The sequence below is a fragment of the Leucopleurus acutus genome (genome assembly GCF_964270905.1).
Source record: "Leucopleurus acutus genome assembly, chromosome: 8".
NCBI lineage: Eukaryota > Metazoa > Chordata > Mammalia > Artiodactyla > Delphinidae > Leucopleurus > Leucopleurus acutus.
This window is the reverse complement of record NC_139151.1, coordinates 99777069-99803155: the sequence shown is the minus strand read 5'-3', so window position 1 is coordinate 99803155 and position 26087 is coordinate 99777069. Positions and strand designations below refer to the sequence as shown.

Sequence of the window (26087 nt, the reverse complement as noted above, 5' to 3'; positions counted from 1 at the left end):
GCCAGCTCTGCGCTGGCCTGGATTTCCTCGCGTCTCCAAACGCCAGGAGTACTTAGAATGCAGAGGCAGACTTTCCCGGGGTCCCCCAGTGAGACGACGGGAGGGGGTGGCCCAGCTCCCTCCACCCCGTCCCAGGCCAACATGACAGGCAGCCACAGGGCCCTGGGACCTGCCTTCACCACGCAGCCTCCGCAGCTCCCGCGGCCCCACCCAGACCATCAGACAGGAAGTATCGGGCACTAGCTGAGCCAGGGCCAGGGCGGGGGGGCTGCTGGGCGGGGCCGGCCTGGGGGCCTCAGGGTGGGCGCGGGGCTCAGCGGCCGCCTGGCTGAGGGGGTGGCAGCGACGACGGCAGTGGCGACAACTCCGATGGAGGCCCGGCGAGGGCCGGCAGAGCGCGCCCCTTACTGGGGCCTCCTCGTCCTGGCCCTAGGCTTCTTTCTCCTCCACTGTGATCCCTTCACCTGCTTCTCCTTTCTCTCCTCTCCTCCACCCGCCCCAAGTTTCGAGGACTCCACCCTGTCCACGACCACTACCCTTGAGTCTATCCCCAGCTCCACGGGAGAGCCGAAATGCCAGCGACCCTGCACTCTGATGCGGCAGCAGAGCCTGCAGCAGCCGCTGAGCCAGCACCAGCGGGGCCGGCAGACCAGCCAGCCCACCACCAGCCAGAGCCTGGGCCAGCTGCAGGCCCACGCGGCCTCCGTGCCGGGCCCCAACGCTCGGGCCTACGGCCGGGGCCAGGCTCGGCAGGGCTCCTCGGCCGGCTCCAAGTACCGGCCTGCCGGCGGCCGCAGCCGCTCCAACCCAGGCAGCTGGGACCACGTGGTGGGGCAGATTCGAAACCGAGGCTTGGACATGAAATCCTTCCTGTAAGTCCCCCCCTTGAGTGGCCCGGCCCGCCCCCCTCCCCGACCCAGCCTCTTTCCTCCCTGTCTCCTTGGGAGTGGCTGGCCCAGAATGATCTTAGCCCTCCATCTACGAGGCAGGGGGCCCAGCAGACTCCGCTGCCCCCTCCCCAGCCTCCTGTGGCTTGCGGCTCGTGCCTAAAGCCCCCCGTGGAAGGACTCGTATCTGAGCCACCCCTCTGAGGACTCCAGCCCCGCTTGGTGCCCCCAGGGCTTGGAGAAGTTCCTCCCTGAAAGTCAGTGGAGACACTAGGGGATGTTGCTGGGGTCCCCGCATCTGTCTCTCCCCTTCCCAGCCAGTCCCAGGCTCTCCTGGCCTCCCTCCCCTCCCTGCTCTCCTGTGACCTCTCTCCTCCCCTCCCAAACCTGGCCTCCCTCACTCCATGGGTCAGGCCTCGCCTCCTCCCCTCCAGTTTCCTTCTCCCTGTAACCCAACTCTGCTCACCTTCCTGCTGCCACTTCCTCCCTCCCTCCCACTTCCCCTGTCCCTGCTGTGGGCCCTGTCCTCTGCCTCTCTGACCTTCTGTAGCCACCTGCCCTCCAGCTCTCTCCCTGGCTCCCGCCACGACCCATTCCCTGAGGACAAACCTCCGATGTTCCCTCTTTCACGTGTACAGGTCAGAGAAGTAACAAGACACCATCAGTGTCTGGCCTTAGCCGTTCCCCTCTGCTGTGTGTGTCCCCCCAGCCCCCCACCGTGTGCCCCCCTGGCCCCGCCCTCACTGGTAGAGCCCTGCCCGGGGTGCCCTCTCCCTCGTGTCCCTCTGAGCATCTATACTCACTCTCAGAGCCCAGGGCAGGCCTGGGCTTCAGTCCCTGACGTCACCTCCTTCCTCTGGCCTAACGTGACCTTCCTTCCAGGCTCTGGGGATTATTCTCATCACCCAGGTCTTTCCTGGGAGCACTTTTCATGGAGCAGGAGACCAGCACACTAAGCCTGGGAGAGGAGAAAGGGAGGAGGAAGGGGAAGGCCAAGGTGAAGGCCCAGCTCATTGGCACGATGTGGGGATTCTGAAGGCGAACAAGTCCTCAGAGCATCCTGCCTCTCTGGCTGAGACCCCAGCCCGAAAGGGCGGTCGGGAGTGCTGCCCCTGGAAGGAGCACCCCCATGGAAGACACCCCACCACGCCAGCTTCCCATACCCATGCAAGTGGCCTGTGGCCCTGGCCAGGCAGGACACGCTGCCTGTGACGCTACTTGGCAAGACCGGGCGGCGCATCTGTTGGGGCTTCCCCCCACCCAAGGACCCTTGGGAATCCAGCTGGATGCCTGCGTGAGACAAGATGCCCAGCAGAGCCTCCTGGCCTCCAGGAGGCGGTGTGTCCTGGGTCGGACGCCGTGGCACCAGTGGATTAGGAAAGTGGTGGGAATTGAACAGCGCCGAGAACCAGCCAGAAGCCGGCAGCCCTCTGCCCCTCCTGACCGCAGGCTGCTCTCTGCACAGCCCTCTGCCCCTCCTGACCGCAGGCTGCTCTCTGCACAGCCCTCTGCCCCTCCTGACCGCAGGCTGCTCTCTGCACAGCCACCCCCTGCCTTGCATTCTAGCGGCCATCACAGGGGGGCACGGGCTACGCCCGGGCTCTGGGAAGAAAACCAGCGGCAGAAAGCCCCCAGGGTGCCCGCTCTTCCCCGCCTCTCTAGCTGGCGAAGATTTGACGAGCATCACTCAGCACCTTCGTCTGCGCTGCTTCTGCCCACCGCAGCTTTCGTGCCCCTCACCTGCCGGCCACCCCCAGAGCTCTCCTCACCCCCCGCCTCTTCCACTTGTCGTCCCTCACAGCAGGGGTCAGCAGACGTTTTCTGTAAAGGACCAGATTATAAACCATTTAGGCTCTGAGGGACACGTGTGGTCTCGATCACATTTTTGTTTTAAACAATCCTTTAAAAATGTACAAACCATTCTTAGCCTGTGGGCTGTATAAACAGGCCACCAGCTGTCGTTTGCCGGCCCCCGACCCCTGCCTTACAGCTTCGCTGGCGTGCTTCTGACGCCCTTCTCTTGCCCCAAATGCTGGTGGCCCAGGTAGAGTCGGGGTGAGAAGGCTAACCAGGCGCCCCCGGGGTCCCACCCCCCTTTGCGGGGAGAAGGCATTCCTCCTGCTTCGTGGATTGGCTCCTCCCAACCCCACTAGCTTCTCCCCCAAATCTCCACCTCTCGCCCTTCATTCTCGCCCCTGCGCCCCGTGATGCCACGGAGAACGACAGATCGGGGACTTACGCAGAGGAGCCGTTTTGTTTTTAAGAAGAGCACAGGGATGAATTAACCAGGGGAAGACCTGCTGCTTCCGTCGGGTTCGCCTTCCCCCAGCACAACCGGCTCCCGAGGGGCCAGGTGGGCAGGGAGCAGAGAAAATGAGGATTCGTCCTGAGGAAGGGGGGAGCTGTTTCCCAAAAGTTAGATGCGGCTGCAAGTGTCAGCCTGGAGCAACCGTGCCCAGGAGAAAGATGCAAAGACGAGGCAGCGTCCACCTAGCTTCGGCCCCTCCTCGGCCCCCACGGCCATCTCCCCTTTTCCAAGACCCCCGGACCTCCGCCCCTCCCCTCACTTGTCACTTCTCAAGGTAGAGTTCCCTTTTTGACAACTTCTCTGGAAAACAGCCGTAGCCAGCGGTTCCTCTCTGAACCTCACCCTCTTGGATGCTGGTTGAAGTCGTAGACTTCCTAACCCAGGATCTCCCACCTTCCAGAACCTTCCATCAGGCTTACCATCTTTTCCTTGGCCTTTCCTGAGACATGCTTTCATGTCTGCCCCATCCAAGAATCCCCTCTCCCCTTGTTCAGATGAGAGCTCAACACTGGAGGAGCTCAGCAAAGCACCCAGAAAACACCCACCAACTCAGATGGTTTTGAGAGGCAGAGGGTCACTTTTCACCCCCGGAAAGTGCAGGCAGCCCTGCAGTTGCCCAGCGGTTCTCCGACAGAGCCTCACACTAGAGACGTCTCACCTTGACCTCTGGCCGCACACGGCTGCCCACATGGCGACTCCACGTCCACCTGGACTGAGCCTCCCTCAGAGCAGGATCCCTCCAGCCTCCTCCAGACTGTCCTCACCGCAGACACAGGCTACCTCGAGTCCTTCCGGGACGTCTCCAGACCTTGCCAGCCTTCTGCACTTTCTCTCTCTCCGCCTTTGCCTTTTTTTTTTTTTTTCTTGCGGTACGCGGGCCTCTCACTGTTGCAGCCTCTCCCGTTGCGGAGCACAGGCTCCGGATGCGCAGGCTCAGCGGCCATGGCTCACGGGCCCAGCCGCTCCGCGGCATGTGGGATCTTCCCGGACCTGGGCACGAACCCGTGTCCCCTGCATCGGCAGGCGGACTCTCAACCACTGCGCCACCAGGGAAGCCCCCACCTTTGCCTTCTGATGACTTCTCTAAGGAGAGGCCCCTGAACTGGCCCCAAAAGCCTCGGTGGTTACTCCCCGGATCTCCAGGAAGGGGGACGCAGGAGAAGACCCGCGACGGCCAGCACGCCATACGCCGGAAGAGACTCGCATTCTCCTCCAACGGGCCATGTGTCCAGGGACCTGGGGGAGGGAGCTCCTGAGACCCCCCTCCTGGCATCAAGCACACCTGGCTGATCGAAGGACCCAGAGATGTCTTTATGAGGGGCTTAACTGGGTGCAGTGCCCATTGGATTTCCAAATCTTCTGAGAACCTCCCGCCTGGGAGCCCAAACCTACCCGCGCGGTCCCCAAGCAAGATGGCAGCACAGCCCTCCCTCTTCTCCCAGGGGCCCAGATGGTCTGAGCGAGTAGCCCCTGGCCTTTGTTCCGCCAGAGGTGAACCAACCTTCGAAAGGGACCATGTCCCAGGGCCTGGGCCCCACTCCCCGCAGCCTTCCCCGTGTGTTTCCTGGGGACGTCCCGGTCGCGGGCCACCTCGCAGGCCTCTGCCCAGCCCCTTCCCCGCGGCTAGCTGGGTCTCAGGCCGTGGACACCTCCCCTCACCCCTGCCGCCTCCTGCTCTGCTCTACAACTGTTGACAGTGCTGAAGTTTGGTTTCTCTTCTGCAGGGCCAGTTTCTTACACTTGTTTCTTCTCTCTCTTTGTCTCTGTCTCTGTCTCTGTCTCTCTCTCCTTCCCCTCCCCGCCTCCGCCCCTGGGGCCTCCTCCTTTCACCCTGGCTGGTGGGCTGCCCACCCCTGGCAGGGAAGGCCGGATGGTGGTGCTATCCTTGGTCTTAGGGCTTTCGGAACAGGATGACTTTGCCAATATCCCTGACCTGCAAAACCCAGGAACCCAGCAGAACCAGAACGCTCAGGGGGACAAGAGGTACGAGCACAGGCGAGGGCCTGCGGCGGCGGCAGCAGAGAAGGAGGCGTGGAGAGGCCACCAGCCTCGACCGCCGGTTGCTGGACGAGGCGGCGGCGCCTTCAGCGGATGCTGGAGCAGGACAGCCCCCTCCCCAGCCGGTGCCCTCACACAGGCCACCCGGGTGGTGTCCCTCGGGTCTGAGGCCCGTGTGGCTGTCCTGGGGCCATTCTGGATCAAGCCTGCTCCCCGGGCATGCCTGCCCTCGCCCGGAGCAAGCCAGCCTTTCTGCCCCATCTTCCCGCTTGGCTCCCCTCTGCTGCACCCTCATCTTTCATCTCTGCCCCACCCCGACCCAGAAATCCCAGTTTCTCCGGTGGTTGGTGGGCGGTGGGGATGTTAGGGAAGGGGCGCCAGCCTGTTCTCCCTCATCCCCGCCACCTCAACCTCCCTCTTGCCTGGAGGTCCCGCTGGGGTGATGGTCACACACACACACACACACACACACACACACACACACACACCTGCAGAGATGTGACACGGCTGCTCTCGGCTGATGGAAGAGGAGCCCCTGGTGGGAAGGGTCTGGGGCCTGGGAGAGGCCTGGTGACCAGAAAGGCAGCCCCTGAGCCCAAGGTACCAGGAGGAGGAAATGGGATAGGGGGTGGGGGGGTGAGAGCAGCCGGCAGGTGCTGGTCAGGCCCTCTGTCACCGGGAACCCTGCTGCTGGCCCTCAGGAGTGGCCTGTGTGGCCACAGCACAGGCTGAGCCAAGGCCTGGGCATCCAACCGTCCATGGCCCCGGCCACCAGGAATGCAGGGAGGCATCTTCGGATGCCCCCGTTAGAAGCGCTGTCACAGAGAAGGGGACGGGGAAAGATCAGAGGTCCCAGGGTTCAGGCAGCATCACTAAGGTGGGGTGATCCTGCACCTGGTCTGGCCGCTTTCTCCCACCTGGCCTTGGGCTGGGCCAGCCACACACCTGTGATCGTGGGAGGAGGGCTCACCACCTTGGCCAGGTGTGCTTTTCATCAGAAAAGGCCTACAGGAGAGTGTGGCCTGGCAGCCAGGTTGCCTCCTCGTTGCTCTGCTACCAGAGCCTCGTTCTGCAACCCTGGGCAAGTCACAGCCCTTCTCTGGGCCTCTGTTTCCTCACCTGTCCAATGAAGGACTGGACAGGGTGACCCCTTCGAGCTCGGACATGCTAAGCCTCTAATGAGGGAGCAGAGCCTCGGACTGGGGCGCTTGTCAGAGCCTGTCAGCCAGGTGGAGACCCTGACGCCTGCTTATTAAGAGGCCTGAAGGTGCAGGAAGGGACTGTCCCGGGCTGCTGCCAGGGGCCTGTGTGTTAGGGGAGGACAGGCCAAGTTAGCTGACTTGCCTGTCCGTCTGGTGGCTTCTGGAAACCAACTCTCTTATTTTCTTCCCATCCCGAGTTCACAGTTGCATGTCTATGGGGGACAAAGCCAGAAGTCCCCAGAGAGTGGGAGGGGAGAGTGGGACCAGCTCTTTCACTCAGTGGTACAGATGGTGTCACACCCTGAGCCCAAGTCCTGGGGTGCGGGAGGAACGGAGTCTGCCACCTCCAACCCCCTGGAGCCACCGGGGTCCTGGCTTCCTGAGCTCAGGGCTCAGAGCTGGGCTGCAGGCGGGCCAGAGGGCCAGGGGCCATGGGCCAGAGGCTGCAGGAGCAGGGCTGCAGCCCTCTGAAAACCTGCTAAGGACCCCCTTGTCGAGAAGGGTGTGAAGCGTGAGGGAGCAGATGCAGGCTGGAAACGAGATTTCATGTCACCCATGTGTTACTGAACTGGCTCCATTTCCACCCACAGCCTGTTTTTACCTCCTCGCCACTTAGGTCTCACTCCATGTACCACACTCACCCCTTCTGATCATTACATCAGTCGTCCCCTGCCTCCCTGGGAAAGGTGGGTGTGGAGCTGGAGGCCTTGGGCCCACGCCCCAACCCAGCCCGACTTTCCCAGTGGACACAGGCCATTCCCACCCGGTCACGCCCACTCCATCCTGGAAGCTCATTTCTTGAGGCTCTTGGGGGGTTTCCCAGGTGATCGGCCACTGCAACGGTGCTTCCTGCCCGGCGCTCTCCCATCCCCAAGCTTGGCGTTAGCACCACCCACAAGGCGCTTTAGGGCTCCACCCCTCTGGGTTCCTGGCTGCATGAATCTTGGAATGGTGGGCCTGGGCCAGCTGTCCCTTCCTCCTCAGCTTCTGCCTCCAGACCCAAGGTCTGCCCTTCGGCCCCAGTGCCCCCTTCTCCACCCAGCTGACCCCTTGGCCGGATGTCACCGGGGTAATGGGTGGGTGGCCCTTGGCTGTTGTGTTGGGGAGGACATTCTGCCCCCGAGGTCTGTTAGCAGCAGGCTCCTGGGAGACAGGAGGGCCCTGGGAGGAGGAGTGGCCACTCCAGGTCCCAAGCAAGGTGGGGTGCATCTAGCAAGTCGCTGCCCCCCACTCCCAGGGTCCTTGGTGGCCCTGAAGCCCCGCATCCAGGATCCCCCAAGCCCCTGGGCCTCAGCGCCGGGGCCCCAATAACTTCGGAATGCTGCTGGGCCCAGGAGGGAGGGAAGGAGGCCAAGGCCGCCCCTGGCTCCCACGCCCTGCTGTGCCCGCTCCACCTCGCCCATGCTGCCCTGCACCCATGCGCACCTCATGCTCTCAGCCACCCGCTCACCCTTGCTCCTTGGGATCCGAATGGTTTCCCCCGTGGCCCCACCCCCACCGGCGTCGGGGGCGGGGCCGGGCGGGACCTGGCCACCCCCACGCTGCCCTCGCTCCGAAGCCGCCATGTTTCTTCTGTCCCGGTGTGTGTCCCCCGCCTCCTCTCTGCCTTTACTCTCCTCCTTGTCCCCTCGTCGCCCCGCAGCCTCCTCACTCGCCTCCGACTAACCTTTCTCGGCCTCTCTCTCTCTCTCCCTCCCTCCCCGTCTCCTTCCTCCCATCTGCTCCTCGCAGGGATGTCCCTGGGCCAGTGACGGGCCCTCCGCCTCTCCCTCTGCCTCTGTGCTCCTGTCTCCCTGTCCCTTTCTGTCCTGTGACCTCCGATAGCTTCAGTGGCGCTGACCATCTCTTCCCAGGCTGCTTTGCAGCTGTGCTGACGCTGTGGTGTGGCCAAAATAACTCCGACTTTCTCATACCTTCAGCAGTCAATCTCGGCTCTCTCCTCCTCTCCCACTCTATTTTTAACCTGACTTTACCTCTCCAGCTATTTCAGTCTCCTCCTCCCCGTGCCTGTCTGTGTGAGCACGTGTCCGTGTGTGTATATGTGCGTGTGCTCTGCTCTGGCCGCACCTCTGGGAGGGCGTCCCGCGCCTCCCGGGTGGGGTGGGGCGTTTCCGTGTCGTCCGGGCAAGGCCAGGCCCTCACAGCAGGTGCGCCGTGCCTCTGATTCTCAGAGCGTCTGTCCCTGAAACCGCTCCCTGCTTTTTTGTTTCAGCGTTTCCCAATTCACACGCGCACCTTGGCATGCCGGGGCCTCCCTGAATGTGTGTCCTCTCAGGATCTAAGTGTGCACATCGCTGTATGTCTGTCATCTTGCTGCTCTGGTTGACCTGCCTGGTTGCCCCTGCCATTCTCTCCGTGTTGCCCTGGGTGTCTGTCAGGCTTGTGTGCACTCGTGTGTGTGTGTGTGTGTGTGTGTGTGCGTGTGTGAGAGCATGTGCACACCCTGCTGTTGGGTCCTGGTGTCTCTCCTCCAGGGCCTGGCATGTCCTGTGCATGTCTGTCTGCCTGTCGTAGTCAGCCGTGTGCTGGCGGCTGGTCCATTCCGAGGGCCACGGCTTGTGTCCAGCCTGTGTGTGTGTCTGAGTCTGTGGCTCTGGTACTCTCGAAGCTGTTCTATTGTAGCCCATCCCGAGCCCTGTGCTCCCATCACCCCGTCTTCCTCGCTGCCTGCCCCCATCTCTCCTCCTCATGGGGTGTTCCAGCCTGGTCCCTGGGCAGGCTTTTAATGCCCCCTTCCTGAACCCCAGCTAGACGGAGACTGGGCTCACCACCCAGCCTCTGGGCCAGAGAGCCCAGCTTGCCGGGGGCAGTGTGGAGCCGGGGTGCACACAAGGCCTGGAGTGGAGCCGTCAGATCTGGGGTTTTTCGGTGGGACCCTGTCTTTCTCTGACCCTGGGCGAGAGCCTTATCAAACGTGTAGCCCTCGGAGTGGGAGAAGGGTCGGGTTTGGGCAAGGGGGTGTAGATTTGCCCTGTCCAATAGGTGACTATTTAAATCTAAATGAGTTTAAGTCAAACAACCGTGAAAATTCAGTTCTCAGTCATACTGGCCACATTTCAAATGCTCAATAACCATGGGTGGACATACAAAGTTCTATTGGACAGAGCTGTGCGGACAGTGGTCCTGAGCTCACCTGGTCAATCTCGTGTCTAAAGGGCACCTGTGTTCCCGCTGAGCCTGAGCAAACAGGTGGGGCCTCCAGGAGACAGGTGCTCTGGGCGTGTTTGCCTAGGGTAATGACACGGAGAGAGGACACGCCGTCTTGGGAGCCTCCCCGCCGGCCTCCCAGGCTGGGGCAGGCAGGGATGGATGGAGCCTCTGGGGAGGGAGGATGCTCAGAGACCACCATGCAAGCAGGGGCTGAAGGGTAGGGGATTTTCTGGGAAACAGCAGGAGTGGGAACACTGGCCGAAAAGGCACCTGCCGGGGAAGTCAAAGCCGGATCGCGCTGGGGCAGAGGCGAGGGGGACGGCCCTGCCCCCATGGACAAAAGCATAGCTCCTGCTGGCCCGCAGGAGGTGGCAGCGACTTGGGTCTCAGGAGGTTCTGCTGCACCCAGACCCGTGGCGCCCAGCCCAGCCCACCTCTAGGTCCATGCTCATTCGGATTCCTCCCACCCCCAGGTTGCCTACCGGAGGGAAGGCAGTGAACACAGCCCCAGTGCCGGGCCAGACGCCCCACGATGAGTCTGACCGCCGGACCGAGCCTCACTCCTCCGTCTCGGATCTCGTCAACTCCCTCACCAGTGAGATGCTCATGGTGAGACGGGCAGGAGGCCCGGGGCCGGGGGAGGGGCAGGCGTGAAGATCGGTGACAGCGTGGGAGTCACGCAGGGGAACCAGCATGGTCATCTGTCAAGAGAGACTGAGAATTCCCATCCTCCTCCAGTCTTTGGATTGAGCAGGGGCCCAAGAAACCTGCTATGTGATCCTAGAAGGAAAGGCTAGTGGAGCGAGGGCTTGGAGGCGGAAGGTGTCCCCTCTCTTGGGGTGGCATCCCACTGAGTAGCGGTCTCGGGTGGCGCTCCCAGTGGAGCGGGTCTCATATCCCCATCCCAGGGACCATCCCCAATCCCCATGGCTGGGGAGCCAGCTGAGGCCCAAAGAGAACAGGAGAGCAGAACCCCTCTGGTCCTAGTTCCAATGAGGGAACAGCTGTGCTGGGGTTCTCCTGTCCACACCCCAGCCTCCCGGGATCCCTGTCTTATGGATCTGGGGTGTTTTCACCACGGGAGAGGTTGTGGCTTCACATGGCGCCCCCTGGTGGCAGCAGTGAGTCACAGCCATTTGCCTCATCTGTACTTTCCAAAGAGCTCCTGGAGGGACCAAGGCCCCAGGGCGATAGAGCACACTGCGATCTGGCAGCTGGAGATTTCAGGCGGGAGTCAGTCACAGGCCTGGCAGCCCAGAGTTTCCAGGAAGGCTGGGCGAGGACGTGAGGGTGGGAACCCGGTGCCTGCTAGGTTCCTACTGGGACTTGGGCCCCGCTTCCTCTTCCCCCTTCCCTTCTCCCTGTCTCCCCCATTCCTCCCAAAGAGGGAGGGAAGGGGGCTCGGTGGGCTCTCAGGCCCTCGCCAGACCTGACGTCATTCAGTTCAGAGGCCCCTTGCCCACTGCTCTGACACCGCAGCCCCCAGCCTCCCCGGGGACCCCGGAGCCCCCAGGCCCCACCCTCCTGCCATTCAGGGCTCGGCCGGCTCTAACCATCCATCCACACTTCTTTTCTAGCCCAGCGCCTCTCAAATTGTGATAGGCACACGAATCACTGGGGGATCTGTTAAAATGCAGATTCCCAGTCAGCAAGCCTGCTACGGGCCCCCAGATCTGCGTTTCTCTCGATGCAGATTAGAGCATCAGATTGTCCACGTTCCAGATCTGGTCTCCCGTGGGCCTCCCCACCTCTCCCCTCTCCCTGCCCCCTGGGCCCTGAGTGCCTGGTCCCGCACCACCTCCTCTCTGTCTTCCCCCATCCATGTAGATCAGCCCAGCCATCCTCTCCTCTGGACGGGCCATCGCCCCAGTCCATCCTGCCTCTCTGTGCAGCCTCTTAATTGGCTACAGCTTCCCGGTAGCCAGGTTCCCAGAAGGGACGGCCCTTTCCCAGCCAGCTTGCCTACCCCTTGCTGCCCCCGGTTGGGGGCCGGGGGGGGGGGGGAAGAGCCGCAGGCAGAAGGAGGAAGTGCAGGCCCCAGCGCCCTCTCACGTGCTCAGCAGATGCTCAGAGGTGGGCAGGCAGGGTCTAATTGCCTAGCCCTAGGCCAAAGCTGGGTCACTGGCATTAATAGTGATGATGAAGATGAACAGGGCAGAAGTAAACCATCGGCTGAACTCCCTGCCCCAGGCGTGGAGAAACAGGAGTCGGGCACCCGCAGCCTTACAGACAAAGGGACCAAGGGGACAGGGTCAGAGAGGAGTCTGGGCCACATCCCCATCTGTGTTACTCCTGCCCTGCTTACTTCTGCCAGAGCTGGGGCTCAGGCAGCACCTCCTCCAGCCCTTGGTGGGGGTGGCTAGCCTGGTTGCCATGGAAACAGATCGAGGCCCCGCCCCAGCTGGTTAATTAAGGCTCAGGGCTGTGGTTTGGGAAGGCTGGGGGTGGGCACAGAGCCACTGCCCACTTCTGAGGTGAAGTCCACCGGCCCAGCTTGGGCCTCTCATCCAAGACTACCTTGTTTGGGAACCAAGATCCAAGTGACCAGCCTCAGGTGAGGCTGGGGCCACCTGGGCTCCAGTCACCAGGGTCTCCACCCCAACTTTAGAAGGAATGTGGAGGGGCCAGTGGTCGTGGCAGGGACTGCATGCCCAGGCTCTCAGTCCATGGCCAGCAGTGGCAGGCGCCAGGCCACAGAGCAGGACCACGAAAGTGATGTAAACCCCCCCTTAACCTTCCCTGGAACCCCGTAACATAGGTGTGTCTCATGGTCCCATTCTACAGATGCAAAAACTGAGGTTAAAAGGGAGTGGGGCCGGTAGGAGGAGAAGGAAGGAGCGCCAGGGGAAAACTGGATCTGGGTCGGGAAGCCAGATTCTCAGCGGGCCTGGGTGGAGCTTGCAGGGCTGCCTGGATCCCGCCAAGGGGCAGGGCTTGAGGGACCCGCTTCCACTGTGAGAACAGCGAGGGAGGCAGCTCAGCCCCCCTTCCACCTCCAGGCAGGACCCGGGGTGTGGCTAGTGAAGCCTCAGATCTGAGTGTGAGAGTGAGGGCAGCTGGAAGGGCACTCATGGTGGCTGGGCGCTGACTTGGGTTCGAACTCCGGGCTCATCTCTTAGTCACAGGCGACTTGAGGCAGTAATCTCTCTGTGCCCCCAACCAAGTGGGAGCATGGTAGTGCCTGCCTCATCAGGATGCTGTAGGGAGTAGAGGAGGGCAAAGCATACAGTACAAGGAGCAGGGTAGTTACTATCGTTAGTGTGATTTGCATACTCCTCGCCTAGGGCAGTTGAGTCCTCACTGGCTTGCAGGAGGAAGTCTCAGAATGTCTTGGGATGTGGGCCTGTTTTGGTGGAAAGAGTGGACTTTCAAGTCAGAGAGAGTCCATACTGCTGCGCAATCTTGGACGTGTGACTTAACCTCTCTGAGCCAGTCTCCTCAGCTAGAGAGTGGTGATAACTGCCTCTCCCGGCTGTTGTCAGGATTCAGTAAGAAGAGGTGATGTAAGAGTCTTCCGCAGTGGTTGGTGCACACTGTACACATTCTTATCGTCTGTATTAGTTAGTATTTCAGAGACTGGGGTCACCTCTCCAGGATGAAGGGGGAGGGCACAGAGAAGCCTCCTTCAGGGGAAGGAGAGAAAGCAAAGCGGTACCAGCAGTTTTGTCATAAATATGGTACCCTGAGTCCTACCCTGGCTCTTACCCAATCACCTCAGGAGCGTTTTTTTGTTTTTTTACTGGAGTATAGTTGATTTACAGTGTTGTGTTAGTCTCTGCTGTACAGCAAAGTGAATCAGTTGTACGTATACATATCTCCACTGTTTTTTAGCTTCTTTTCCCATATAGGTCATTACAGAGTACTGAGTAGAGTTCCCTGTGCTATACGGTAGGTCCTTATTAGTTATCTATTAACCACCAGGTGGCTGGGGGATGGGCAAGATTCTAAAACCTAACCAGGTGTCCCCAACGAGCAACCACAGCTGGAAACACTTGGCTGGGAGGCCCTCCCCCCAATTACTTCCTATTTTTCCAACATCCTCCTGGGAATGGGACACCATGCCACCCCCCACATGTCTGTCGGTTGCTGGGTCGGCTCCAGTGCCGCCCCTGGGGGATGAGGGCTGAATGCAGGTGTAGCCTCCCTCCCAGTGGTCCTCAGCCTTGGTTTGCAGTACTGTCATCTGAGGCTCCTATTACACAATGCTGCCGCCCAGGGCCACCCCAGCCCCATCAAATGAGGCTCCCCAGGGATGGGGCCTGGGAATCTGTACTTTTAGTGTCCCTGCCTTACACAAACAGACGTTGCTTCTGAAAACTCGCCTCTCTCATTTTGTAAATCACATCATCCTCAGAACCCCAGAGTCGCTTTCTAAAGAAATATCGTGGTAAACTCTTTTGAGATGAGAACAATCTCCCTCGTCTGTTTTGTAGCCCAGGTTTTTGTGTCGGTGTATTTCGCAGGGGACCCCGCAGGGCTGTTGGAAGAGTGGAAAGATGGAGGAGGGGGCTGGGTGGGGGGCGGGTCCCAGGGTGCACCACGGGAGGCGAAGCAGACCCGGGGCTCTGAGAGGCTGGGAAGTGGGGTGCACGCTGCTCTGGGGTTCAGGGGCTGTCCCAGCTCTGCCCCTCCCTCCCTGTGTGACCTTGGTCAGGGCACCTGCCCCCCACCTCAGCATCCTCACCCAGATCTGAATGTGGGCTGTACCACCACCAGCCCCGCGTGGTGACCAGGGGGAGGAGGCGGCTGGACCGGCCTTGGGCACAGCGAGGCCTCCCAACCCTGCTGGGCTGCAGAGGGGGCTTCAGGGAAGCAGAATCCTCCCCAGCGCTGCCTGCCTCTCCCCCACCCCCAGCTCTCCCCAGGCTCTGAGGAGGACGAGGTCCACGAGGGCTGCAGCCGAGAGAACCTGGGCCGGATCCAGTTCAGTGTCGGCTACAACTTCCAGGAGTCCACGCTCACCGTGAAGATCATGAAGGCCCAGGAGCTGCCGGCCAAGGACTTCAGCGGCACCAGCGACCCCTTCGTCAAGATCTACCTGCTGCCAGACAAGAAGCACAAGCTGGAGACCAAGGTGAAGCGGAAGAACCTGAATCCCCACTGGAACGAGACCTTCCTCTTTGAAGGTGAGGCTGCGCTGCCCCTGCCCCCAGAGTCCCCCTCTTCCCCTCCTCCACCCCCCGCCCAACCCTCCCCCCTCCACGTGACCACATGCACAAACGCACACGTACCGGTGCGCGCACACGCGCATCCCGACACACACGGGCGAGTAACTCGGCCCGGTTAACCTGCTGCGTACCGTGTCCAGCTGGGATGAGGTTACAGGGCTGAGTGGAACCAGCATCACAGCCAGAGGCCGAGGAGGAAAGCTGGGCCCCTGCCCGGACACAGGACCCATCCTCAGGCGTGCAGGAAGGACCCATCCTCAGGCGTGCAGGGAGGAAGGAGGGCAGCCGCAGGATCCAGAGGTGGGGCACCTGCAGTGACCGTAGTGTAGTGGGTAAGAGCCCAGGCTCTTACCATGGCCCAGGCTGCCTGAGTTTGAATCTCAGCTCTGCCACTTACTAGCTGTGTGACCAGAGGCAAGTTCCTGAACCTCTCTGGGCCATGGTTTCCCCATCTGTAAAATAAAGATACTAGTGAGGGTTAAACAACTCAGTGCATTGTAAAAGCACTTACAACACCCAGAAAACACTTTATACCAGTTTGTTAAACACACTCCATCGGCTGCCCTTCTCTGACCCCTCCCCCTATTCGGGACAGGCCCCCCCAGATGCACAGGAACAAGAGCTCTGAACCATGCCCCAGGGTCCTAGAGGCAAATATCCTTCCTCTCTCCTGCAGGCCCATCTTTATCTCTTGTCTCTGAGGAGTCAAGGTAACCAGGAAACTGGGTGTGTGATCAGGGAGTGATTTCTGTCCCAGGCCCTTTGGGTGCCTGGACCCCACTTAGAGAAACCATTACCCTTTCTTGACAGCTGTGTTCAACCAGTGAGAATAAATCCCTACAACACCAACTGCCGACTGCCTGGTGCCCTGGCTCTTCAGAACCTACAGTGTGTGCCCCAGGGGATCGGGACTCTTCCCCATCTGGTGTACCAGCCACTTGATATCTCACCCCTTCAGCTGGCACAGTGACAGCCAGCTCACCCACTAAATAAATCATTGAGGGTGAGCTAGTGAGTGCTTGCTTGTTTCTTCCCTCCTCAGTTCTGCATGGGAACAGGTTTAGAGATGGCACGACCAGTGAGAGGCTTGGCTGTCTGTCTGCAGGTGTATGTAGCCAGCTGGTGGGGTGAAATTTATGGGCAGAGCCCCAATCCACTGATCCCTTCTGCAAACATTTACCCAGCATCTAGTATGGGCTGGGCACTGTCCTGGGTACTTGGGGTACAGAAAAGAATGAGGCACCATTGTGACCCTCAAGGCATTCCTTGGAGGACACAGATGTGTAGATAATTAAGCCACACATTGCATGACAGATGCTGCGAGAACCCCATACACACTCCCCTTGGTGGCGCTGAAAAACATTTCCCAGAAGAGAGGCCATTCATGATGGGTTCTGATGGATGAATAGGAGTTTGCCAGATAGGAGACTGCCTCCTCTGGTGTTGAAGAGAGCTGACTCAGGCGCAGGGACCTCTTGAAGCCTTCAACCTTTCCAGGACACTTGTCCTCATGCATTTTACCTGAATGGATGCCAAAGGTCACCTGGGGAATTCCCTGGCAGTCCAGTGGTTACGACTCCGTGCTTTTACTGCCAAGGACCCGGGTTCAATCCCTGGTCAGGGAACTAAGATCCCACAAGCCATGCAGCGTGGCAAAACAAAAAAGAAAAAAGTCACCTGGACAGGTCCCTGGGGTACTCCAAGGTGAGCAAGACACAGCCCATAGCCCCCCTCAATATAAGGAAGAGGCCCTGAAGGAATTCAGAGTCTGGGGGCTGAAGGAGCATAGGATTTCCTCTTCCAGTGCACCTGCCCTGGTGAGAGGTAACTCTGTGCTTCTAGCGTCTTTGGCAAAAGGTGCGAGAATCCTCCAGAACCCTTCCTCTCCCTTCATCTTCTCCACCAGTTGAGCTAAGGTAGTAAGTATCCTCTCTTCTTCCTGAGCACACCCTGGTTCAGGATCTCAGCACCTCAGGCCTCCAGGCTGGCCTGCACCCACTGCCCCCCCGCCAGGCCGGCCCCTCCTCTGACTAAGCCTCCCAAGGCTGTGACTCCAGCTTCAGACCTGCCCTGGCTCCCTTGTACCTACCGTCCCATCCAAGCTCCTTCCCCTGGCTCTCCGCTCTGGCCTCATCTCCTGCTCCAGCCCAGCACACTCCATGCCCTTTCGTGGGCATTTATTCATTTGCTCAATTATTGATTCACTTAACAAATATTTAATCGAGTGCCTACTGTGTGCCAGAAACAGTGTTAGATGCTGGGATCCGGTGGCTGAGGACAGAGATGCCTTCCTGGAAATGCTGGCCCAGTGGGAGAGTCAGACTCATGGAAACATAAATCTCTAGTACAGCCTGAGATAAGTGCTGCGAAAGGAAAGTGCTAGTGTATAAAACAGGGGATCTGACCCCATCTGGCACGTCAGGAAAGAAAGCCGAGACCTGATGGAAGAGGATAGGCCAGGACGGGGCATGGTGGGGCTGGGGCAGGAAAAGCCAGGGGGGCTGGAGCTCCGTCATTGAGTGAAGAGCGGTCACAAGATGAGCAAGGAGAGGACAGCGGGCCAAGTTGTGGAAGGACCTGAAGCCAGGGCAAGGCGCACGGCTTTTATTCTAAGTGCACTGGGAGCCTCTGAAAGGCTTTCGGCGGGAGAGCATCATAGTGTGATTTCTATTTTTAAAAGATCACTCTGGCTGCCGTGTTGCAAAGGGGCTGTAAGAGAAAGAACACAAGCGGGGAGGGCTGTTTGGAAACTCTTGCAACTATCTAGGCAAGAGGTGCCGGCGGCTTGGATGGGGAGGTGGCCGTGGAGACGGGGGCGGCTGCCGGTCTGATGAGGAAGGACAGGAGGACTGGCTGGTGCATCGGCAGGAGGAGGAAGGGGAAGCGCGGAGTCCTAGGACAGGCGTCTACTGCTTTTTCTTTGCCTTTGCCATTTCCCTCTGCCCTGAGTCCTCCTGGGGCTTGCTTTCTGCCAGCTGTGGCCATCTCAGGCAGGGCCACTTGCCCAGGCTTGTCTCAGGATGATTGGCAGTGGCAGGGCTACCCAGAGAGCAAGGTGGCCACTGCCCAGTCGCCGAGATGGACCCGTGATGAACCAGTGAATGAATTGTCCCAGTCTGCTCTTGATTAGCTGTGGGACTTTGGGCAGGTAAGTTAAGCCATCGGAGCCTCAGTCTCCTCCTCCGTAAAATGGACAAGATACCGTCCACCTCGCAGAACTGTCAAGGGAGACAGATGAGACCACGACAGTCCTTGCTAACATTTCAGGAGGGTCTGAACGTGGGTGTTGCCGGCTGCACCCAGGTGGGGTGGCAGCAGGAAGACACAGGGCCAGCCCTCCCCTTCCTCCTGGGGCCTTCCTGCCCAGGAGCGTTGCCCTGCCCCGGCCCCGTGTGGCCACTCTGTCCTGCTCTTCCCCTGTGCTGTCTGTCTCCCAGGTTTCCCCTACGAGAAGGTGGTGCAGAGGATCCTCTACCTCCAGGTCCTGGACTACGACCGCTTCAGCCGAAATGACCCCATCGGGGAGGTGTCCATCCCCCTCAACAAGGTGGACCTGACCCAGATGCAGACCTTCTGGAAGGATCTGAAGCCATGCAGCGATGGGAGTGTAAGGCCCCACCTGCGGGTCCTGGCTGGGAGGCTGGCAGATCCTGGCCCGGTCCTAGTCCCCTCACAAGCTCAGGGAATTGGGAAGGTTATGGGTGGGGCAGGGCAGGTGGGCGGGCCTGACAATCTCAGGGGAGGCTGGGCTGTGATAAAGAACCTGGGGAGCAGGACCCAGACCTGCCAGATGAGGGGAGACCAGGTGTGCATCCGTGACAGACAGAGGGGGCGGGTAAGCACCCAGGTCCAAGTGGAGGGGTCCTGGGGCGGGGAGGGGGGCGGGGGCAGCGGGCTCCCCTTGTCCCCACAGCCCTCTTGTTCTCCCTCCCAGGGGAGCTGAGAGGAGTGGCCCAGCCTCACCCCTCCACTTGTCCCTCCCAGGGGAGCCGAGGGGAGCTGCTCCTGTCTCTCTGCTACAACCCCTCTGCCAACTCCATCATCGTGAACATCATCAAAGCCCGGAACCTCAAAGCCATGGACATCGGGGGCACGTCAGGTGCTGGCGGTTCTCGCAGCAGAGGGCAGACGGGCCAGGGAGCTTCTGGCGCACGGGAGTCTCACTGCATGTGGACATCCGGGTCCTGGCTGTGGCCCTCACCCTTGTCCCCCGTGCCCCACCTCCAGTCCCAGCTCCGTTACCCTAGAGCCCTGGCGCTGTCTCCGGGGCACCCTCAGGGTCAGCGTCATCTTGGATACTGTCCTTCCCAGAATCAGGAGGAAAGCGAACATGATGGTGAGGAGGCCTGGGTTCTAGTCCCAGCTCCGACACTACTTGTCCGTGACCTCGGGTGAGACCTGGCCTCTCAGTCTTCTCCTTCGCGTTCACGGAAGGGCGCTAGGTGATGGCTGAGGCCCCTTGCGGCCCCTCCATCTGCTGACCCCCCAGATCCCCCCTCCTCCTTCCTTAGGGCGTTCCTCACCCTCTGGGGAAATCACGCAGCCCCAGCTTCCCCCTGCTGCTCCTCTGACCCTTCCCCCACCTGTCCCCCAGACCCTTACGTGAAGGTGTGGCTAATGTACAAGGACAAGCGGGTGGAGAAGAAGAAGACGGTGACGATGAAGAGGAACCTGAACCCCATCTTCAACGAGTCCTTTGCCTTCGACATCCCTACGGAGAAGCTGAGGGAGACAACCATCGTCATCACCGTCATGGACAAGGACAAGCTCAGCCGCAACGATGTCATTGGCAAGGTAGGGGGCCCTCAGCAAGGGTCTGTTCTCCAAAGAAGCAGCCGGGGTAGTGGACGAGCACAGGGCTGGACAGCAGGAGAGAGAGCGTCAGTCCCGTCCCCTGTCAGGGCCTCCGTTTCATCTCAAAATGAGAGGATTGGACGAGATGCTCCCTAAGTGTCCTACTGTGGGTCCACCGCTTCAGGACAGACCGCTGGAAGAGCAGGGAAAGAAGGAGGTGGTAAGAAAAAGTGCCCTGGATCCCCAGAAGGGGGTTTTCTGGACAGGACCCTCTGACAGGGTAAGGACATCGGAGCAACGTCACCCGGCGTCCCGTCTGTAGAGGGTGAGCTGCGTGAGGCAAGTATTGAGAGCTGTAGTCAGGCTCCAGAGACCTGGCTTTGGTTCCCACCTCATCTTGGTTCCCCAAGGTCAGTTGCCCAAGTGACCTTGGGCAAGTCACTTGCCTCTGTGAGCTCCAGCGTTCTCATTTGTAAATGGAGCTACTAATGCCAACCCTACAGCTCCTCACAGGGTGGCGTAAGAATTGCCTGAGATACGTGGACATTCTCCTTGTGGAAAGTGACCTCTCCTCCTCCTATTTTAACCCCAAATCCATGCCTGGCCTTGAGTTTCTGCAGGATACGATTCTGTGCCATAAACGCATCCGCTTTTCTACTTTGAAACGTGTATTCCTGTGTTTGTTTATGGCTTAGTGTTGAGACTACACTCCTGATAGTCATACTACCTGGATCCAGGTGCCAGGTCCACCTCTTAACAGTCATAACCTCTATGAGCCTCATTTCCTCCTCTTGAAATGAGAGTAAGACGATCCTAACCTCACAGTGTGCTGGGAGGATTAAATAACACAGGTGAGAGGCTTAGCACAGAACTTGGGACGTATCTGTTAGCTACTATTATAATGAAAGTTGTTTTTGAAGAGTTCTTAGTAAGGGCATGTGTGTCCATTTAGGCTTGGAAGTTTGACCAGGAACAGTGCAGGAAGCCAGTGATCAGGGCAGGCGGAGGGGAGGGGTAGATGCCAGGAGCAAGTGAGGGGAGACCGTGGATCACCCGGGGCACAGCCCTGTATGAGGGAAATGGGAAGGGGTGACCTGGGCGCCCACAGGGAAGGGGGCCGAGGCGGAGACACCTCTCAGACAGATAGGAATGGAGGACCTAGCTGCTGGGGGTGGAAGAGAAGCAGCTGGCCCCAAAGAGGAGAGCTGGCCCTGCCTGCCATCTAGCAAGGCCCAGGGAGGATGACTTGCCGACCTGTGGTCACAAGTGGGACAGGTCTCCAGGACAGCATCAGCTCCCCCCCAGTGGGACTATGTGTTCTTAGCAGGACCTGCTGAGCCCTTCCTTGACGAGCTCAGGCCAAGTAACCATACCTATTTCTAAGCTCTTCTGAAGCTCAGCCTTTTGGAGTTGGGTATTCTCTGGATACCACTTATAGCTCCCTTTGAAACAGTGCTACCTTCTGTTGTCTGAACCAAGGTGGAGGTGGGTTTGTTCTCACTTTGGTCTGGGGAGCTTAGAGAGCCCTACGCTCTTAGCTAATCGTCAGTCACAGGCTGGTGTCAGCCCGGGGATCACGCACACAGCCCTCCAAGGCTGTGAGGCCCCTAACACAGAGGCAGGTGGGCTTGGGCCGATAGTGTAGAGCTCAAAAGACCTAGATTTAAATCCCTCTGCAGCACTCATAAATCCTGTGACTATGGGTCAGTCTCTCTGTACCTTAGCTTCTCCATCTGTAAAATGGGGATAATAACATACCTGCCTCACAGGTAAGGATCTGATGATCTATGTATATAAAGTCCCTAGCTCAGTGTCTGGTGTGTAGTAAGTGCCCAGGAGGTGGGAGTGATTGTCAGTAAGGAGAGATAGGCCGTGCCTAACAGGTGGGGCAGGGAAGGGTGTGGAAGAGAACTGCCTCCATCCCCATCAATCCCAAACCACAGAAGAGTCTGGGAGTCCAATTCGGAAGGGCCAGGCATGCCCAGGCTCCCGAGGGGAGGCACAACAAGGAAGAGAGGGGGGCCTCTGTGGGGTAGGTTGTCACTGCAGGCAGAAGCCCCTTGGTCCCCATGATCACAGGCCATTGTGGAAATGGAGTGTCACCACCATTGACACTCCGTTTCCACAATGACACAGGGGCGACGCCCCAGAGAGTGCCACTAATGCTGTCCTCTTCCCTTTCTCCCCAGATCTACCTGTCCTGGAAGAGTGGGCCCGGGGAGGTGAAACACTGGAAGGACATGATTGCGCGTCCCCGGCAGCCTGTGGCTCAGTGGCACCAGCTGAAGGCCTGAATGGGGCCACGGGAGGCCCAGGGGGCCAAGGGCCTGGGTCCCCATCATGCCCTCACCACTTTATGCACAATGCCTGGCCTGGCCCCCCTGCCATGGGTGAGGGAAGGATCCTGAGGGCTGGGCCAGGGAGGGGTCCCAGGAATCCAGCCCCATTTCTCGGGAGAACCAGCCCCATTCCCCACCGGCCCAGCGCTGGTGGAGGGGCTCTGGGGGCCATTTTCCTGCTTTTGCCCCTTTCCTTCCTGACTTGCCAATACTAAAGAAGTGGGGGGCGGAGCACGAGAGCCAGACGGGCAGACGAGCAGATCCCTCCAGAGGCCCGCCAGGTGGGCACGGTCCCCCGTTTTCTTTAAGGCAGTGCCTGGAGTGGAGAAAGGCCACCCCCTCCCCAGGCCGCAACGTGGGCCCAGGAGAGGGGAGGTCGAGGCGTTTGGCCCCGGCCCGACCAAGAGAGGCGTGTTCCAGGGCAGTTTCAGGTGCCGGCTGGGCCCTGATTACCGAGGATAGTATATAGCCCGCTCCGGGGTCCTGGAGCCGCAGCCCTGTGTACTTGTGTCCACCGTGTGTGTGTACGTGTGCGTGCGTGCGTGCGTGTGTGCGGGTGGGGGAACTCGCTCCCTGTTCCCCTGGGGCCCGCAGTGCTGAAGACGATGCAGAGAGGGTTTCGTGAAGTGAGGTAGGGCTGGAGGCTGAGAAGTCAATGCGCAGAGCTGGGGGGTGGGGAGAGGCAGGGATGGAGGAAGGGGCGGGTGGGGAAGAGGGGGCAGACAGGAGCTGGGCTGAGAGCTGGGCTGTCTCCTTCTCCCCGACCCCCGCCTCCCCAAAACTCCACTAGCTCCTTCCCCAGCAATTTCGTCTCTTGAACATTAGGCACCCACTGTGTGTATCACATTCCACCAGGACTCCCCTGCTCCCTTCTGTCTCAGGGGTCCCAAGCCCCCACTAGCTCTCTTCCCTAACACCCTCATCCAAAGGCACCCTCAGCCTTCCCAGATGTTGTATCCCAGCCGCGCTGGCAACGTTTGCCACGCCTTCCAGCTTCCTTCCCTTTCCTCGTCTCTGTGCAGACCTCCCCAGCCACGCGCCTCCACCCCTCCATCCCCTGTGCTCATAGACCTTCCCTTTCATCCCGCCGTGGTCTCTGATCTGCCATCACCTGACCTTCTCCAGGGCTTTCCTTTCACCTTCCCCACCGGTCCTGGTCCCTCAGAGCAGCTCCTTCTGCCCCTCTCAGTTCCGGCAGAGGAAGCAGGGAACATTCCAGGCTTCTGTGAGTTCTGGGGTTGCCCCCACACAAAGAAGCTGTGGTTCCTCTGCCTCAGCTCCTGCAGAGACGAGAACTGGCATCCCCTTGGACGCAGCAGATTTCGGGATGATCCCTGCTTAAGCCCACTCACCCCCACGCCGGTCCCGGTATTGATGCAAGACAGCCGGTGACAGCCTCAAATCCAGGGGTCCGCGAGCCTGGGCCTGACATTCCTGGCACACACCGCGAGGTGGCGCCCTGACACTACAGTCTGTGGACGAGGTCTGGGAGCACAGTTCAACCCCAGATGGGTCTGACACCCCAGGAAGGAGACTCTGGAAAGGGTCCCCCACTTAGCACGGCAAAAGCATAGGCAGTCGGGAACCATCTTCCTTAAGTAGACTTCCCTTTGAGCTGTTCTGCTCTGTGCAGTAGACGCTCACAGTTCTGCCCGTATCAAAAGTTTCTTACCTAGAATCTCACTCCCCCCACCCCGACCCTACTCCCTAACCTCACGGATCTAGAGGAATATCATACGAAGTAGGTGAATCATTTTGTAGAGTGAAGAGTGCTAACGTAAAGCAAATAGTCACCCACATTCCTTGTAAATCCCAATTTTTCCATATTGTAGCTTTGCTTAAAATGGGGGTCTGCCCCAACGGCACGGTCCTTATCGGACAGGCTGGGGAAACAGCCCCCAGCGGGGACGGGAGGGCAGCGACCCCGGGGACAGTGGAAGCGAAGAAAGGGTGTTGTTGGAAGCTTTGAGAAGCGGAGGGGATCTGCCATGCTCCATCCCTCGCTGGAATCCTGTGCCCCTCCACGCCGGAGGCCGGTGGGAGAGCGAGCCTAGTCCCAGGCCCCGGTGTCTGCTACAGAGCGCTCGGGGACTGAACCAACTTGCATTGAGTGGGCGGGGCAACTGCATCCCCGTTTTCCGAGCCCGGTCCCGAAGCTCTTAGCCAATCACACACAGAGAGCGTCTCCAGGCCGTGCCTGTTCCAAATCTGACCCCACCCAGGCACGTCGATGAACCGGGCCTGGGGTTCTCCAACCGCGACGGGCACCCTGAGCTCTGGGACGCGGGGGAGGGGTGGCAAGTGGTGGGCCAAGGGCAGGGTGGGCTAGCAAGGGAAGCAGCGGGTGGTATGGGGTGAGGGCGGGGGCGGTCTAAGGCTATAGAAGAACAAGGAAAGGGGGAACTTGAGGGTGGGGGGAGGGCCCTCGTGCCCTGTCACCATCCTAGGACCTTGGACAAATCACCCACACTTCCAGGGCCTCAGTTTCCCCATCTGTAAAATGATGGTAATAATACTGCACCTACCTCATAGGGGAGGTTGTAAGGCCGCCGTCACCTGACCTGGGGGTGGAGGCAGGAGGATTCTGAAGGTGCTACCCGTGAGTAAAGTATTATTACCGTAGCCTGAAGGCAAGGCCCGCCTTCCCCTCCCCCCACAGAGCCTCCAGGGATAGCTGAGGCCTGCCTGGGCCCATCTATCCCTTCTCCACTGTGTCCCCGGTCCCTTCCTGAGCGGTCATCTGCCATCTTTGTGGGCGCCCTAGACTTAGTCGTTATCTTATTCAGGTATCCTTTCTTGTGACCATCTCCCCACATAACTGCTGTACAAATTCCACCTACTCCAGGGCCCCGCACCTGCCCACCGGTGCCAGACGCCAGGGAAGGGACAAGGAAAACAGCCACAAAAAAAGCCAAGGGAAGCCCCAGAGTCCCCAGCCCCTCTGGGGTCCCAAGGGTGGGGATTGGTGGTCGCTGTTTGTACTGTGTTTGAGTCCTTGAGTGCAAGCGTTTTATAAAAACAACAACAAAAACCCACTATCACAAAAAAATGTGCAGCGAAGAGAAATGAAGGAAAACTGAAGAAAAAAAAAGGAAAAAAAGAATCATACAAAATTTTTCCACCACACGCACCCTCTAAGCCAGCAAGATTTCCTCTTTGCAAAATCATATTTTTGTGCGAATGGGCCCTGCTTTTTGTGGCAAGGCCTGTTCTGATTAATAAAGGATCGTGAAAAAGTAGGGCCTTGGCTGTTTCCTCCGTGGGTCCTAGCTCTCCCTCTCCTTCCGGGGGAAGAAGCAGTGGGGTGAGGGGATGGGGAGCCTGGGGCTGCATCTCCCCTCACCTGTCACCTTTGAGATTTGGCTTCACGGGTGATGAGACCCTTCCAGCCCATCCACAGGTTGAGCTATGAGCCCACCAGCTACCCAGAAATCAGAGGAGCAGCCGTACCCCCTGGATCAGGCCTAAAGCAAGGCTTATGGGGAGTGGAGTCTCCTCGGGGCCTGAGGGGGGCCCCTCTAGCTCACCCAGCCCGACATCCCCTTCCTCAGTTCCCAGGGGAACCACCCTCCAAGGCAGGTCAGACAAATCAAAGGGAGACCCTCCACCTTCCCCACCACCACCTGAACTCTGGCTGGGCCACTGTGGTTTCAGGCCAGCACGTCCTCCTCCTTCTGTTCCCTGCGAAGCTCTGGGTCTGTTGGCGGGACCCGTGGCTTCTCTCCATCCTTTTCTGGTTTCATCCTTTAGGATCGCAAAAGTCCCTCCAACTCGAAAACGCCCAAGGCCGGTCCTAACCTGAGGACCTGGGAAGCTGGGCCTCAGTGTCTTCCTTCTCCAGACACAGTGGCCCCGGGCAAGCTAGTTCCTTCCTCCTGGTGTCAGTTCACTCCGTCCACAGAAGAGCAGTAATCATCCCAGCCCTTTCCCCTTCCCTCCCACACACAGCCCAGGAGAAGCCGAGGCCTGGCAGCTCTCGGGGTGCTTCAGAAGGAAGGTGCTACGTCTGTTGCAGGCACACAGGAAATGAGTGCCCTCTGTTGTCGTGTGTCCCCTGCCCACTCCGAGAGAAGGGGCCACGGTGCCTCCTGCACTAAGTACCCCCACCTGAAGCTGCCCGCCCTCTCCCCTTCTGCCCCATGAACTTCCGACAGCCTGGTTTAAATGTCCCGTTAAAAGGTTCTGATCTCTGGCTCAGAGATTGGAGGGAGCCCTAGGGTCTGGGAGGTAGCCTCACGATC

At 59.6% G+C, this 26087-nt stretch overlaps 1 protein-coding gene across 1 annotated transcript; it reads left to right on the top strand.

Moving 5' to 3' along the window:
* Window positions 1–369: 369 nt before the first annotated feature.
* SYT7 (synaptotagmin 7) lies at window positions 370–22372 on the top strand (the record flags this gene model as incomplete). The annotated part of the gene is made up of 7 exons (XM_082845425.1): window positions 370–872; window positions 10019–10154; window positions 14401–14671; window positions 18151–18320; window positions 18698–18812; window positions 19308–19507; window positions 21697–22372. 7 exons carry the CDS (start codon window positions 370–372, stop codon window positions 21799–21801), a joined length of 1500 nt encoding a protein of 499 aa, XP_082701551.1. The 3' UTR covers window positions 21802–22372.
* Window positions 22373–26087: the final 3715 nt, after the last annotated feature.